The sequence below is a fragment of the Buteo buteo genome, chromosome 3 (assembly GCF_964188355.1).
Source record: "Buteo buteo chromosome 3, bButBut1.hap1.1, whole genome shotgun sequence".
Classification (NCBI taxonomy): Eukaryota; Metazoa; Chordata; class Aves; order Accipitriformes; family Accipitridae; genus Buteo; species Buteo buteo.
The window spans coordinates 52362636-52378107 of NC_134173.1; the positions used below are offsets into that span (position 1 = coordinate 52362636).

Sequence of the window (15472 nt, forward strand, 5' to 3'; positions counted from 1 at the left end):
TATTTGCAAGTTGTGCTCTTGATGTTTTTTAAAATGAGATCTTTGCATTTATTTTAGATCTGAATAGACACTTCATTTTTTCACACTTTTCTTAACCTGTGTGACATACTGTGCATCATGCAATTTTATCACAGTTGCTTTTCTTTTCCACTTAGTGGAAAGAAGAATGGATGGCATTTTGCTTAATGAAGCATTGTGCATACATTGTAATGGAAGTGAGCAATCGTTCTCTGCTTCAGATGCATCAGGAAATAGGTGAGTATTCTTTGCCTTTTGTGATGACAAATTTGAACATGTCATGTTCTGTTTAAATGGAATATTCTTGAGGAACAGTCTGTATCTTTGGGATGACAGTTTTAAAAGCAGTGAATTGGAAATCCTGAACCCTATATCAAACTCAATCTTTTGTGTTCACTGAAGTCTTTACATGACCAGCAGCTTGGTTTGTTTGTTTATTTTCCTTTAGTGTGACTAAAAAGCCAGCTTTGCATTGGAAGCAGAAACAGAATTCTTATTTTGATGATTAACTATTTCATTTCTTTTCTACTCCAGTGACAATAGAAACAAATCGGTAATGTCTTTTCAATTTCAGTTCGAACTAGTGAAGATGCTGATGGTGTTATCAGGCATACTATGTAACCAGCTTTCATTAAGTACTAAATCTCATACTGAACTACATTTTAAGTGCATTCTTCATGTCTGTGATCCATAGGTGTGTAAGGTGTGAACAAACATTCATCAATGTAAGCAAGTCTTGTGACTGCAGCAGCCCAAATGTTTTAGTAAGTAGAATAATGCTTATTGTATTGAAGCTTAGAAAAAGAGTTGGCAAGTGTATAAATTTCCTGTTGTGTTTTTTTTTTCTTTCAGACTGGGGGATTGTGTTTCAGTGCTAGTGAAAGCTTACCCCCAAAGGGAGTTGCAACTGTTCGTTTTGCACAGCTAGTAAGTGTGTTTATTCAAAAGCATTTTCAAGCTATCTCATTATTTACTTTCAGTAAGTCTTTTAAATTCTGTTCCTGAAAAACAAAAGGCTGTTGTTTGTTGTCTGATCACAGTGATTGGAAGGTAATTTTCATCAAGATAGAGTGTAGACGTGTAGACCAGGCAAGCATTGTTCTATCAAATATGTTTAAGAAAATTTATGCCCTCTTGGAAACTGAAAAAGGGAAGTAATTTACATGAATTTAGTATCAAAACAAGCAGCATCTTGTCTACTGTATTAATTGTATGTATTTAAAGCACACTCATGTATCACAAAAACATGCTGAAGAGTCCACGAGGGCCTCTGGGCTTTTTTTTTCTTTCTTTTTTTTTTTAAATATGTAAAATTTGTATTCATATAAAATATTTGAAAGAGGTACAAGGATTGAAAGGACATTTTCAGTTGTCAGATGGTTACAGCTGATAGAAGATAATAGACACCCATAAAATTTGAGATTGTGTATGAAATTGTTGAGCTCCTTAAATTGGCTAATGAATGAAATTATGTTCTATTGAGAAGAATGAAGGTGTTTTCTTTGTTTTAGCTAATGAACTTCTATTAGTTGTGAAATCTGCTCGAAGTTAGGACCGTTTTCCAAGTAGTTCTTAATTCAGGAAATGCTATGTGGCTAATAAATGTTTGTTCTTAAATGAATTAATGTTAAAGGCTACTGCTTGAAAGAAAGCAAAAAGTAGTCTTCCGTTTTCCTGATAGCAAATACTGGTCTTGCTTTCTGAAAATGCCATCTTCTAAATAATATTTTATTGAAAACATGTCTTTTCAGTTGCTTACAGTATGTACAAAAGCTCTGTTTAGTTCAAATATGAGTAGTTATAAAAAGCAGGTTGTGAAATAATTAATTTGGCAATTTGGTCCTGAGTTAAATTTATCACCCAGTGTCATGGTTTAACCCCAGCCAGCAACTAAGCACTGCACAGCTGCTCACTCACTCCCTTCCCACCCAGTGGGGTGGGGGAGAGAATTGGAAGGAAAAAGGTAAAACTTGTGGGTTGAGATAAGAACAGTTTAATGGGACAGAAAGGAAGAAACTAATAATGATAATAATAACAATAATAAAATGACAATAATAATAAAAGGATTGGAATATACAAAAAAAGTGATGCACAATGCAATTGCTCACCACTCATCAACCAATGCCCAGTTAGTTCCCAAGCAGCAATCTGCCCCACCCCAGGCCAACTCCTCCCAGTTTATATACTGGGCATGATGTCACATGAAATGGAATATTTCTCTGGCCAGTTTGGGTCAGCTGTCCTAGCTGTGTCCCCTCCCAGCTTCTTGTGCCCCTCCAGCCTTCTTGCTGGCTGGGCATGAAAAGCTGAAAAATCCTTGACTTAAACACTACTTAGCAACAACTGAAAACATCAGTGTGTTATCAACATTCTTCTCACACTGAATCCAAAACATAACACTATACCAGCTGCTGGGAAGAAAATTAACTCTATCCTAGCCGAAACCAGGACACCCAGTCAACACCTTACCCTTGAAATCATTAGTACTTCCCTTGTGCAGTAAAGAAAATCTGTTTGTCACAGAATCCATATTCAAAACTTAAATATTTCTGCTCTTGTTCTGTATATTTTGTCTAATTTAGTGAAGTGCAAGAAATTACTGCATTATGGTTGTGTTTTGAACTGACCTGGTTTGATAGAGACATTTACAAAGGACAGAATGCTCTTAGAAAATAGCATATTTTAACTGACAGTTTTCCAGACTGTTATGTTATGCATAAATTGTTCTGACCAAAGGCATTGAAGCAGTTCCTTATTTACAGGGTATAACACTGACATCAGCGTGGTTTCTGAAAAACCTGCAGTCCTCAGCCTCTGCCTGTTGGGTGAGTTCCATTAATGTTTGCAGTTTGCTTTTTTATACAGAAGTGAGACTCTGTATAAAAGCATGGCACTTCAATTTTTGGAAGTTAGCTTGCTTATTTTTAAAGAATCTTATTTGAGATGAAAGTAGATAAGAAAGCAATATATATACAGAATGTTTAGAAAGAATATTGAGCACTAGTCAATGTTAAAACAAGTCTCCAGGGTTGGAATCTTCACAAGGCGAATGGTGTTAAAGAAAAAAATCCTGCAATAGTCAGTAGGTATGTGAACCATTACTGAAAATATCCAGTAAGGGATCACTCAGAAAATCAACTTCTTGCATATTCAGTATTGATTGGCAGCTGGTCTTTACCTCCTACTTGGCTTTCAGTTTTTCATTTTGTTTTGTGGTGGAGAAGAATAACCATAGAACCATCCTTTTTAGCTTTGCTTTGCTTTGCTTTATGTATGCAAGTGTTATTTACCATTACGATGCTCTGGGTGGCAGTAACCACGGGTAGAAGAGTGGCTGCAGCAATAGAATCATGCACTCTTGTGAAGGGGATGTGCCTCTGCCTCTTTTTTACCAACTCTGTATCACACATCCTCATTTCCCTTCTGTATTCCTCTCCTCAAAATCAGATTTTAACTTCTCAGGCCCTACTTTCTGTCCCAATCTGTCACAACCCAAAGGGTTACCTGGCCTACAAGTGTATAAAGATCACAACAGTGGATTTGCAGAATTCCATATTACACAAGCACACAGAGTCTTTATTTCCTACATTTCTTTACTACAGATTACTACAAATTACTATCAGTAAAATGAGTATACTTACGATTATTAAAGCAAGTATATATGTATTCCAGTGGTAGCAGCAATCAATAGTAGCAGCAAGCATTTATTTCAATATTACAAGTTACTACAAAATTATCACTTGTAAAGCAGCAAATACACTTATGATCAGTTACCTATATGCATGCCTATGTATATTCATTATTCAAAATAGTACCAGTACAGAGCTCACCAAACGGCTTCCAGGAGTGGGGCCTTGAAATCAACAACAGATGAAGTCTCACTTCGAAGATGATCTGCATCGCAGAGTCTGGAGACAGCCAGGTGTCCCCAGCTATGGTCTGATAACTTGCCTAGGAGACCTCATAGAAAAGTTTGTGCAGGGTGACTTCTCTGTATGTGTGTGAGAGAGAGAGAGTGACAGACAGACCAACAGGGACAGATTCACTCTCCATTTTGGGTAAAAAGTAAGTCATTTTTATATCGCAGAGACATAAGGCGGTATAGGACAGCATCACCTGGAGCAGCCAACAGATGATGATGTTTTATATTCTCTCAGACCAGTTTTTATTTTTCCAGACTGTTTTTCTGCTGTTTAAGCTAGAACAGCCAATAGCAGTTGCTGATTCCTACTTTCTTAGAATGTTTTCCCTCTTTTCCAGACTATTTTTCACATTTCCAGACTATAAGTTTCTGTTACAGTTCCTTGGTTTTGTGCTTATCGATGGTATCTCAGGATGTCTCTGGTGTTTATGTACCCAGCTGCACTTCTCAGGGATGTTTCTGATTCCCAGGACTAGTTCCCAGGCTAGCAGTTCCCAGGCTGGCAGGCATTCTCTGTGTCAGTATTTCAGCAGACTTCTGTTCGGTATTTTCCCAGATCACCTTTGTGGCTGTTCCCATCGCCATCTCATACACATAGCTCTGAGATGTATTATCCTACTTAACCCATTCTTTTTTACAAACTGAGACTATCCTTGTCACTTATATAAGTTTATCCTGTTTGTCTTCCTCAGCCTGCTCAGCTCTTCAGAGGTGCCGCCTGAATGTAACGTGCAACTGCCAATCTGACCCACACAAAGGCAATAGGTGGTGGCAAGTTAATACTAGTGCAGTGATCACTGCACACAGATGCCAGGCACCACTTCTGCCTATCACATGGCAGTGGTTTGTTTACCAAAATTGAACAATAGTGTAAATACAACATAGTTTAGGAACAGCAGAATAGAAAAAGTACTAAAACTGAAAAGAAGATATTTATGATACATGCAGCTATAGTTGTCAGTCTTAGGTCTTTGATGGAGTCATCTTTGCCATACAGCCTAAGTGATGTTAAACATTGTGATTCATACTTCATTTTCTAAATGCAGATTTTGCCATTTCTGTCACATCATACCATCTAGCTGATGCAACTAAAATAAACTGAAAAAGTGAGAGCATTGATTTCATGCTGCCATCTCCAGACCTATAAAAATATGGGACTTGAATAGCTGGGAGAAAATATTAGGTGTTGACAAAATGAAATTACTTTCAAGTAAAAATGAGGGTTTAGGAGTGGCTTATTAAAGATAACATTAATTTTATGATTGCCTCACCAAAAAGAGGGGTAAATAAATACTTTTCTATGTTCTTGTGTTTCTCCACTGCAGTTGTACTCTAATCTAACAGCATGCCAAGCTCTTGGAAATATGTGTGTGATGAATATGAACTCATTGAGTTCTTCAAGTACTGATGCCTGTGGTTTATTTCAGTATATTTATGTCAATACAGCAAGGCTAGGCATTGTTCATTCAATAGCCTTCTGGTAAGTTGCCTTTTCCATAACTTTCAGTCTTTAATAGTGTTTTATAGAAATTATTATTCTAAGTGTTCTTTGATGCAAAACATTATGTTTCTTTAGAGGAAACATTGTAATTGTTTTCAGGAGGCATAATCTTCCATGGCTATATTATGGTGATCAACCAGGATTAGCATCCCAAGTGCTTGAGGCAAATCATTTCCCTGCAGTCTTCAGTTTTAAAGGAACAGATAAGGTATGTGTTGGGTAGTAGACATTGGGAAGCGGACATTAGGAAGAGGACATAAAGAGGTTTAGATTTATTACAGATGTGGCTCTACTAAAAATAATTTTTAGTCAATCAGTGTAACAAAACCAGCGTGAGGTCTTACGGAAGAGGAAGGTGATATTTATGTAAAAAATCTCTAGGTAAGATGATTTTACTGACTTACACTCGCTTACACATTTGCTTTGCTCACACTTTCAAACCCATGTTCTCATAAGGCCAGGATGTGCTTGCTTGAGTGGTCTGACCAGGATCAATTGTGTGTGGCACAAGGAGCAAGGGATGCCAGCTATTAAGTCCTCATTGTGTCCCCAAGGTTATTCTGGATTGGCAGTGATGAACTAGTAATTAGACAAATCTTTTATACCCCTTAGGAGTTAGTAGTTGTTTTGGCATTGTCCTTTGCTTCAGAGTTTTGTTTACTTCAATCTCTGTAAATCTGAGGCAAAGTTGGTCTTTGTCTTTTTCCCTTGTTTGAAATATATACACCCTTTTGTCAGTTTTCCTGGTGAGCTAATTGGAAAAAGAGGGGTATATGTGATGCACTGTAACTTTGCTGCCATTCTCCTGCTGCCAAAGTGCAGGGTCTTTTGCTGACAGGTTGTCTGTACTGTGGTTTTATCACAACCCATTTCTCAGCTTTATTGCTGGGAACAGTGTTGTTCTTTATTGCTATGTGGTGTTTAACCCTTTCTTTCTGTTGCTTCTGATGCTTACACGCACCTTTCTATCCCTACTTCATTTATACCAACCTCAATATTTCTGTTAAAAATCTCTACAAGCTGAGTTGTATCAGAGATGGATTCAGTCTATTACTTCAGCCTTTTCCTCTTTCTACAGTGAATTAGCGGGGGGAAAAAAAGAGGAAAAAAAAAAAGAGGTGAGGAAAAACAATCATTTCAATGTTAACAAAGCCAGGTATCCATCCCTGGGAGGAATAGACTGCTTAAGTAGCTTGTTAACTGGCACAGTTTTAAGAAGAAATCAAACAGTAATGTGTTTTATTTTACAGATTAATTGTAACATTAGAATAACTAGAATAGTTTATTCAAGTTAAGCCAATCATAGAAAGTAGTGCTAGAGATAGCCTGTTTGTTGGTTATACTGCCAAATTTATCTTAAGTTTTCTTATTGACTCAGAAATAAAATAATAGTTTTTTTCAGCCATATTCCAAAAGATTGTGTTTTAAATTAAACAATGTTGCAATGCAGCAATTGTTTTAACAACTAAAATACTTATTATTCTTCCTAACACTGAAGGTCCTGGAAGCCCTCAAGATCCCAGCCTGGTATATGTTAGAAATCTGCATGGATTTCTGATTAGTTTAGGGCATGTCTACTTGTGTAGAAGTTCCTTTGGAACTTTCTCCACGTCACCAGTGAAGCTGTAGAAGAATGGTAAAGTATGTTTTTTTAAACAAAGTAAACTAGCGAAACCAAGATTAAAGACATAAAATCAAAGGGGGGAAAAAATGAAGCATTATGCTGGAATTTTTTGGGAAGCATCAAACGATGAGACAGCAATCCCTAAAGTGTGTATGTCCACTTCATGGCAGTTTCATTGTTTCTGTATCTTTTTTCATCATCAGAATGTAAAGCTGCAATTTATTGCAGCCTCATTTGATGCAGCAGGAAACTTTCTTAAATGGCAAAGTGTGGAAGGAGGCATCTTACAGGTATGTTTGATTTTAATTATCTTTTTTTGATACCATAACGTTCTGATTGCCTTTACCCTAATTAAGACAAAAGTCAAGAGTTTGGTTACTACACTAGTGACAGTGCATAAGGTAACTATAGAGCTAGATTAGGGAAAATAGCCCTTGATTCTTGCTCACGATGATCTCTACAAAATGAAAAGTATAAATTCAGCAACATTGCCTTCATCCATTGGACCAATATAAATTTAGAATATTGGAAAGCTCTGAAAAACAGTGCTAGTCATTTAGAACCAACAGTCTCTTTCTTCCATTCAGCATACGGTTACCCATGTACATAATTTATTATTAGCCCTCTTTTTCCTGTCAAGAAAAGTGTATTAAAGAATACAGTCTCAGTGCACATATGTTTATAGATGATTCTATGAGTATGTCCCTGTTAGATGCTGTCACCTGTTTTCACACATTATGGGGATGCCAAGCAAATCAGTAGTTATGTCACTGTCAAGAGAGGTAGGAAAACTGATCTACTACCCCATTTTCTTTCAGTTCTCTTGGGATTTTTTGTTTGCTTATTTCTTTTGGTTTTAAATGTAAAATGTACACTTTGGCTAGCATCTGCCTAGCTTTTTCATAACAGAAAGTTTCAAAAACTTGCTGGGAAACTTTACATAGAAATGGGGAACACTGGCTAGAAGATTCACAGTATCCTTGCACACTCTACCCTCAGATTTCAGTGGCACACACACATTCTACTTCAGCAGTACTATGCTGTATAGATAGGGAAAAACACAAGTAAGCAGCAAGTGGAAAGTGCAATAGTAATTAGCCTAACAGCTGAAATTGGCAGCTGTGAAACATGTTACGGAGTAGAATTTGTTTAGCAGTCCAGTGGTGATCTAGGCACTCTCAGCAGTTCCCTAGGCAGGCAACAATAGGAACACTAGCAAGAACAATTGGGAATTGTCTGTCCCCTTTTCTAGGCTCTTCATGTCATTCTTGAAGCATGTAACTTCAAATGCTTCAGTATCTACAGAAGAGCAGCTGACATTCAGGGTTTAGATAGTGACTGCTATTTATTTTGTTACTGTCTCGGGATGAATTGTCTTGCATCTGCCTCTCAGATTTTAAGGAAAACTAGTGTCTGAGAAAACAGGTTACTAACCCAATTACTGTGCATAGATTTTAAGGTTTATCGGGACACCTTAATTTCCTAAATGCAGAGCTTTTAGTAGCTATCAAAAATCAATGGGAAAGGAATAGCTTTTCTATTCAAAGCCTCTTTTAACGTAATAGATTGTGTGTGATGATAAGACATCACAGTGCTAAAGCGCTGTCAATGTGTAATTGTAGCAATTCCCAGAATTTCAGTTGCACATTAATAGAATTGTGTTTTATGTAAATTTAGACTTGATTTTCATTTTGGGAAGATGGCTATGCCCTCCAATAAGTGCCATGCTCATTTAGTTAGAATTTAGCCTATTTTAGTGGGTTCTACTTAGAATGGCTTGTTCTTTGCAGAAAATGTAAAAGTTACATTGAAAAAGGAAAAAAAAATCTGTTACTTGCCATGATAACTTTGATCCTCTGAGAATGCTACCTTAAGAGAAGGGGGGCAATATGATTGTGGAGTTTTTTTCTGATGGGATTCTTGGATTTAGCAGAAGCCACCAATAAAGCTTGAGACAGCACAGTGCATTAAACATTCAGTCCCCAAAAAGATTATTTTTGCCTGGTTGGATGCTGCTGGCCACAGATTTCAACTTCAGTGATGAACTGAAAAATACTTTGCAAGTGTGAATAAACTAAAACAGCGTTTTAAGAGCAACAATATTAGTACAATAAATACTCGTGTTTACTCTTCAAAATCAATCCCTTTCTTCTTAAAAAATAGAACAAAATATCTTTTGTGAGAACTGTGAATACATAAACTGCTTGGAGTACCCGTGAATATTTCATGTGAGAAAATTATACCTTTGAATTAACCTAGTTATAATTATGTTTTGTTCAGCTTTGTCCTGATACCCAAATTAAATTGAATGCAGCTTATGCATTTGGAACAACTTACCAACAAAGTGTAAGTAAGAGATAAAATGCTATTTTGAATTAAGTTGCTTTATACGTCATCAGTAATTCAGTGCATATGGAAGGACCTCTGGAGTTTAGCAATAAGTTGCAACACAGACTTCTTTCTTGTGAAACTGTTGCTTATTTTAATTTCTTTATTATTGAGTGAAATAAATGTGGGGGTTTTAAAATTATTTACCTATACATCACAAAGCTTGTGTACTACATAGGATAATCAAAATAAATTGACCTGGCATTTTTATTAGTGAGGGTGCTGACTTATCAGTGGAAGAACACAATGCCTGAATTCTGATAGTCATATACTTTGTGTTGTAACTTCTAATTTTCCTGCCTCCATCTTTGGCCAGGTTTCATATGGAAAAAAGACATATGCAATCATGTCATGCCTGTATGTTGTCCCATTAACTCTTTAATATATGCCCTGATTTCAGTGAATTCAATAAAGAGATTGAAGGCAGGTTTTAATTGAACAGATGACTCATCAGAGGAAAGAGATTCTTTAGCTGTCTTAACTATGGAAAAAACTATTGGGGTTTTCACACCTTACTAAACACCATGAAAGGGAGAGAGGATAGAGCACCTGAGCTTGTGTATATGTAGATGCTAAATTCAGTCAGACTAGACGTGGTTCTGCCAGCCATAAAGCTTCAGTAATTTTTTTTTACTTATGTGTTAAATGGAGAGTTGGTAGTCTCTTTGACAGGGGGGTGGAGAAATAACTTCTTTATTTTTATAAAACTCCATATGTATGCGCAGTGTCTAATACCTATGTCTCCATTAATATTGTTTATTAACTTGTCTGCATTCAAAACTATTCCCCACATTATGGGTTGCAGTGTAAAATAGATAAACTCTGGCTCCTATTTGGGTGGTGTGAAAGTCTTGTAGTGTAATAGCTGTCAAAGCTTTAGTCCTTGAAAAACTGAAGTGTCTACCAAATAATTTTGGCAAATCTTTGTTAAATATTTTTACTCTTCCAAGTTGTTTAATGTTGTTTAAACTATATTTCAGACAGAATGGAAACTTACTTTCTGTTTAGGATCATTGAACTAGTCAAGTATGGTTATTCTTTTTTTTGTGCTTTTTAAAATGTTATGTATTTGATCTATTGAGTCTGTAGAACCTGTTGCTAAGTATTAACAGCAGTTAGTATTACTGGGTTTAAATATAAACACCAATAAATATTAACTTACTGAGTATTTTTTAATGTGATGATATTCACGGATTGCATGCATCACTTTTTCTTTCCTACAGCTTTGGAGAAAACATGGTTGACATGTTATATGAGTATTTAAAGACTGCACGGTTGTTCACATATGCAGAAAACTGCCTCTTTTCACATTTAATTTCTTCACACAATCACAGAATGGTTAAGGCAGGCAGGGACCTCTGGAGATCATCTTGTCCAACCCCTCTCTTCAAGCTGGACCACCTAGAGACAGTTGCCTGGGACTGTGTCCAGACAGCTTTTGAGTATGTCCAAGGAGTGAGACTCCACAACATCTCTGGGCAACCTGTGCTAGTGTTTGGTCATCCTCACAGTGAAAAAGTGTTTCCTGATGCTCAGAGGGAACCTCCTGTTTCAGTTTGTGCCCATTGCTTCTGGTCCTGTCACTGGGCACTGAAAAGAGCCTGGCTCTGTCTTGTACACCCTTCCTTCAGATAGTTGTACACATTGATAAGATCCCCCCTGAGCCTTATCTCCAGGCAAAACAGTCCCAACTTTCTCAGCCTTTCCTCATAGGAGAGATGCTCCAGTCTGTCGTGGTTTAACCCCAGCCAGCAACTAAGCACCACGCAGCCGCTCACTCACTCCCCCCCCACCCAGTGGGATGGGGGAGAAAATCAGGAAAAGAAGTAAAACTCCTGGGTTGAGATATGAACGGTTTAATAGAACAGAAAAGAAGAAACTAATAATGATAATGATAACACTAATAAAATGACAGCAGTAGTAATAAAAGGATTGAAATGTACAAATGATGCGCAGGGCAATTGCTCACCACCCGCCGACCGACACCCAACCAGTCCCCGAGCGGCGAATCCCTGCCCCCGCCTTCCCAGTTCCTAAACTAGATGGGACGTCACATGGTATGGAATACACCGTTGGCCAGTTTGGGTCAGGTGCCCTGGCTGGGCATGAGAAGCTGAAAAATCCTTGATTATAGTCTAAACACTACTGAGCAACAACTGAAAACATCAGTGTGTTATCAACATTCTTCACATACTGAACTCAAAACATAGCACTGCACCAGCTACTAGGAAGACAGTTAACTCTATCCCAGCTGAAACCAGGACACAGTCCCTTCATCATCTTAGTGGTCTGTGCTGGACTATATCAAGTAGCTCCATTTCTCTCTTGTACCGGTGAGCCCAGAACCAGACGCAGTACTGCATGACTTCAGTGTTTGTGTTTCTTGACTTGAGTGTTTATGCTGTTTCAAATTTTATGTCTGTGAAATTTGCTAGGATATTTTTTCCTAATCTGTTGAAAAATGTTAGCAGAGCTTCATTCTCCTCATTAGTCATTCTAGTCAAATGCAGTCATTTCCAAGAGGTTGGTATAAAATCATTAGTACTTTGTAATTGCTTGCAAATAGCTGCAATGCCTTGTCTTTGTGAGAAAGTGGGACAGATTCCACAATAATTTTGTAGGGGAAGATTCCACAACTTGATAAAATCATTAAATGGCTAAAGTGATCTTTCTATTTTAACAATTTTTTTCTTGTAGTGCAAAATTCCAGTTTCAAAGATTTTAGCAGATTTTGCTAATCCAATCTTTTATGACCTATTCCTTGAATATAATGGTGACAATGGACAACAATATCTTTGGGCCGTGCCAGTTTTAAACTTGAATCTTCAGTATAGTGAAATGTTTGTTAATCAAGGTAAGACTGTCATAGTAACATTTCTGTGAACGTAATTAATCTGAATAACTTCATATAGAAAGAATTTGTGTTAATTACTGTTACTGCATTGTTTAAAGATACCACAACACACCATAACTGATTTCTGTTTTAAGAATTTAGTATTTGGGGGGCAAGTTCTGATAGTGTTAAGTGCAAGCTTTGGTTGCATACATGGCCCAGTCAATAATATGCACAAATAAAGTAATCTAATTTCATGATGTATTTGTTTAAGTTGAAAATAAATAATTGTACTTCCTGAATAGTTATATGTATTATACAGTTATATGTATCATTTCTAGTAGATTTCATTCTTTTTGTGTGTTGAATTAGTTTTTTAAATATTATGTGACTGTCATGTTTTTTCAAAGGCAGTAATATGAACAACTGGCTTTTGACTCGTCGATTTTTTTTGGTGGATGCGCTAAGTGGAAAAGAGAATGACTTGGGAAAACTACCAAGAGTAATTCGGATTGCTAGCAAAATAACAATAAGGTGATTAATTGCATATAATATATAGTACATAGAAAATAAAGCCAAATTTGTGCAGTCTACTTTTTATTGTCTTAAAAGAAAGTTGTTTTATTATGTTGTTTCTCATATGTCCTGTGCTGCTTTTTCCATTGCATACTTTCCATAGGTTGTTCTGATGAGTGAGTGAGGAAACATAACATTGACTTGTGGGGGTTAAAATAACTGTGATTACTTTCCAGGTGCCATGGATCAGACTATGTATGCATAATACAAGTTAGCAGGCATTCGGTCACATCTTAGAAGCAGGTGTCATCTGGAAAGACCTAAAAACTCCTCTGTTTATTCTTTTTCAAGGTGTATGTTGCTGACTATACAAGGATGCTGTTTCATACTCCATATTCTTTTTTGCAGTATTTTTACAAACTGTTTCCTGTTCTGTTATACAATCCAGAACAGACTTATAGTCATTTAACTGAAATTGTAAGACTACCTGTTAAGGTTATTACTGATGGTTAATCTCAACTGGAATATGTTTTGGAAGAACCTCTTTTTCTTTATGTAATGTCTTCATCTGAGATAACTGTCTAAAAATTGAGATCTCCCTTCTTCTTTGGCTCTTCTTCACAACTTATTAGTTAAAAAGATTGCTGAGTAGCACTGAGTACTGATCCATACCAGTAATGATTCTGAAGAGTAGTTTAATGTGCTAACTCCATTTGCTGAGAATTACATATTACATTGTTTCAAATAATAAGGATTAGCTTATGTATCTTAGAAGAATGCCCTCCCACCCCCCCCTTCGAAAAAAGGATAATGCCAGAAATTCAAAATACACATAGAAAAGGTCCTTCTGTAATGTTTTGAGAAAAGTTACCTTTTGGAATTTACTTCAGTTGCAGCTATCGTAATGTGAGCAGTAGGTAAAGATTGATTCAGGAATTTTCTTACAAATAAACGATCCTTCCCAGCTTTTTCTCATTATATATTCGTGTACATGCCTTTGTACATTCTGGTTGCTTTTCAAATGTGAATTGCCATATCATTGGGTTTGAAACTCACATTTTATTGATCAGCTTGTTCTGTTCATTTAGTATTTTCTTATTAGTACAAGTTTCAATGAATACTTTCCAAGCAAGTCATCCATTTTCTGTATTAAAAATAATACTTCTGTTTGTATTTCTGCAGTATTCGTCTGGTATCCCATACTCAGAGAGGAACTATCTACCCTCCTCTAATTACTATTGCTTACACAGATGTGCTTGTCCAAAACCCTGAAACCCAGAGTGTGATGGTGAGATCTTTGTGCTATCTTAATTGAACTGATTTGTTAATCATATTTTTATTTCTGTTGGAATTCTAGTTGAGTGAACTTGGGGGGGGGGGGGGTTAAAGCAGTTTCTAGTTCTGCTCAGTTATGAAGTTGCAAGTTTTCACTAAAACTTAAAGCTTTTAAAACAAAACAGTTAATAGTATTTTCTTTTTAATTCATCTTGAGTCTTTTTTAACTTAAAATACTTAGAATTTTACATTTGGTTGTATAATGCTAAATAAGGCTACAGTTCAAATGAAATACACACAGAAAATAACACGAAAAGTACTTCCTATGCAATGCATTGAAGGCAGCAATTTATGCAAGAAACTGAATATATAAAGCAGTGCATTAAGAGGAGGTTGTTAGGGGACAGATATTTCAGGTCACCTGTAGTTTAAGTTAAAATATTGGTAATATATCTAAAACATCCTCTAGTATTTTGTCTGCTGTGTATTTTTTTACAGCACATCTCTAAGAAGTAAAGTAAATAATAAAAAAATCCATAACCAGAAGGATTGGAGATCAGTTTGGGGGATCTTTCTCTACTGAAAGCCACCAAATTCTGCTGTAGCAGATGCAGAAGGGGACATTTCCTACTTGCACTTTTGCCTGTCATGATGGGCAGCAGCTCACATGTCCTATTCCTGTGCCTTGTTTGCTTGTTAGGTCACACTGCTTTAAAAAGTTAAAATGTTGAGCTTAATATAGTAAAATAATCATTCTGCTATTAAAAAAAATTATAATATTAACATTTTCTGCTTATCAACTTTCAACAGTTCAGGCTTCCAGTACAGATAGATGTCTAGCTAGAAACTTCTGGTGCTAGAACCATTCCTTGCATTCCATATTAGCTGCATGAAAGGAAAGAAGAGACAGGGAATTAGAATGATAAAAAAATTAGTCAGACAATTCTTCTCTGCCTAAATGATGTCTTTACTTAACCACAAAACCAGCACTGTTTTTAGAAAATAATTCATTCAAATGGCGATGGCAAGAACAATTGTTTTCAGTTTCTCTATTTTCTGTTACACTATTTCATCCTTACATCTACATCTGATGTACTTAGGTCTTGTCAATTTTTGATGTCTTGTTGCATTTAACAAATGTTGTGCAAGTAAAAAATACACTGAATTTCATTCCAAGTTCTATAAATACTGAGATTCTAGTAACTGAGCATGTTTAGACTTAAATCCAAGTGAGGTAATAGAATGAGCTCTGACAGAAACAAATGTTTTAGGAAGCCAAGGGGGGGGGGATTGGTTTGGGAGGGGGTTGTCCTTTTTTTTTTAATCAAATTAAAAATACTATTCATTATCATACTTGTGTTAACTTTAGCCTTGCAGTGACAAATGCTCAGGCCA

The 15472-nt window shown here is 36.4% G+C and overlaps 1 protein-coding gene across 1 annotated transcript in view; it reads left to right on the top strand.

Annotated features, from left to right (window-relative positions):
* TMEM67 (transmembrane protein 67) overlaps positions 1–15472 on the top strand; it is a 36350-nt gene that overhangs the window by 5291 nt on the left and 15587 nt on the right. The window contains exons 4-14 of the mRNA XM_075023598.1: positions 156–255; positions 713–782; positions 871–945; positions 2781–2843; positions 5266–5420; positions 5541–5649; positions 7269–7355; positions 9346–9411; positions 12151–12307; positions 12697–12820; positions 13985–14090. Of these exons, the coding sequence (XP_074879699.1) occupies positions 156–255; positions 713–782; positions 871–945; positions 2781–2843; positions 5266–5420; positions 5541–5649; positions 7269–7355; positions 9346–9411; positions 12151–12307; positions 12697–12820; positions 13985–14090 (1112 nt within the window). The remainder of the gene's footprint in view (positions 1–155; positions 256–712; positions 783–870; positions 946–2780; positions 2844–5265; positions 5421–5540; positions 5650–7268; positions 7356–9345; positions 9412–12150; positions 12308–12696; positions 12821–13984; positions 14091–15472) is intronic.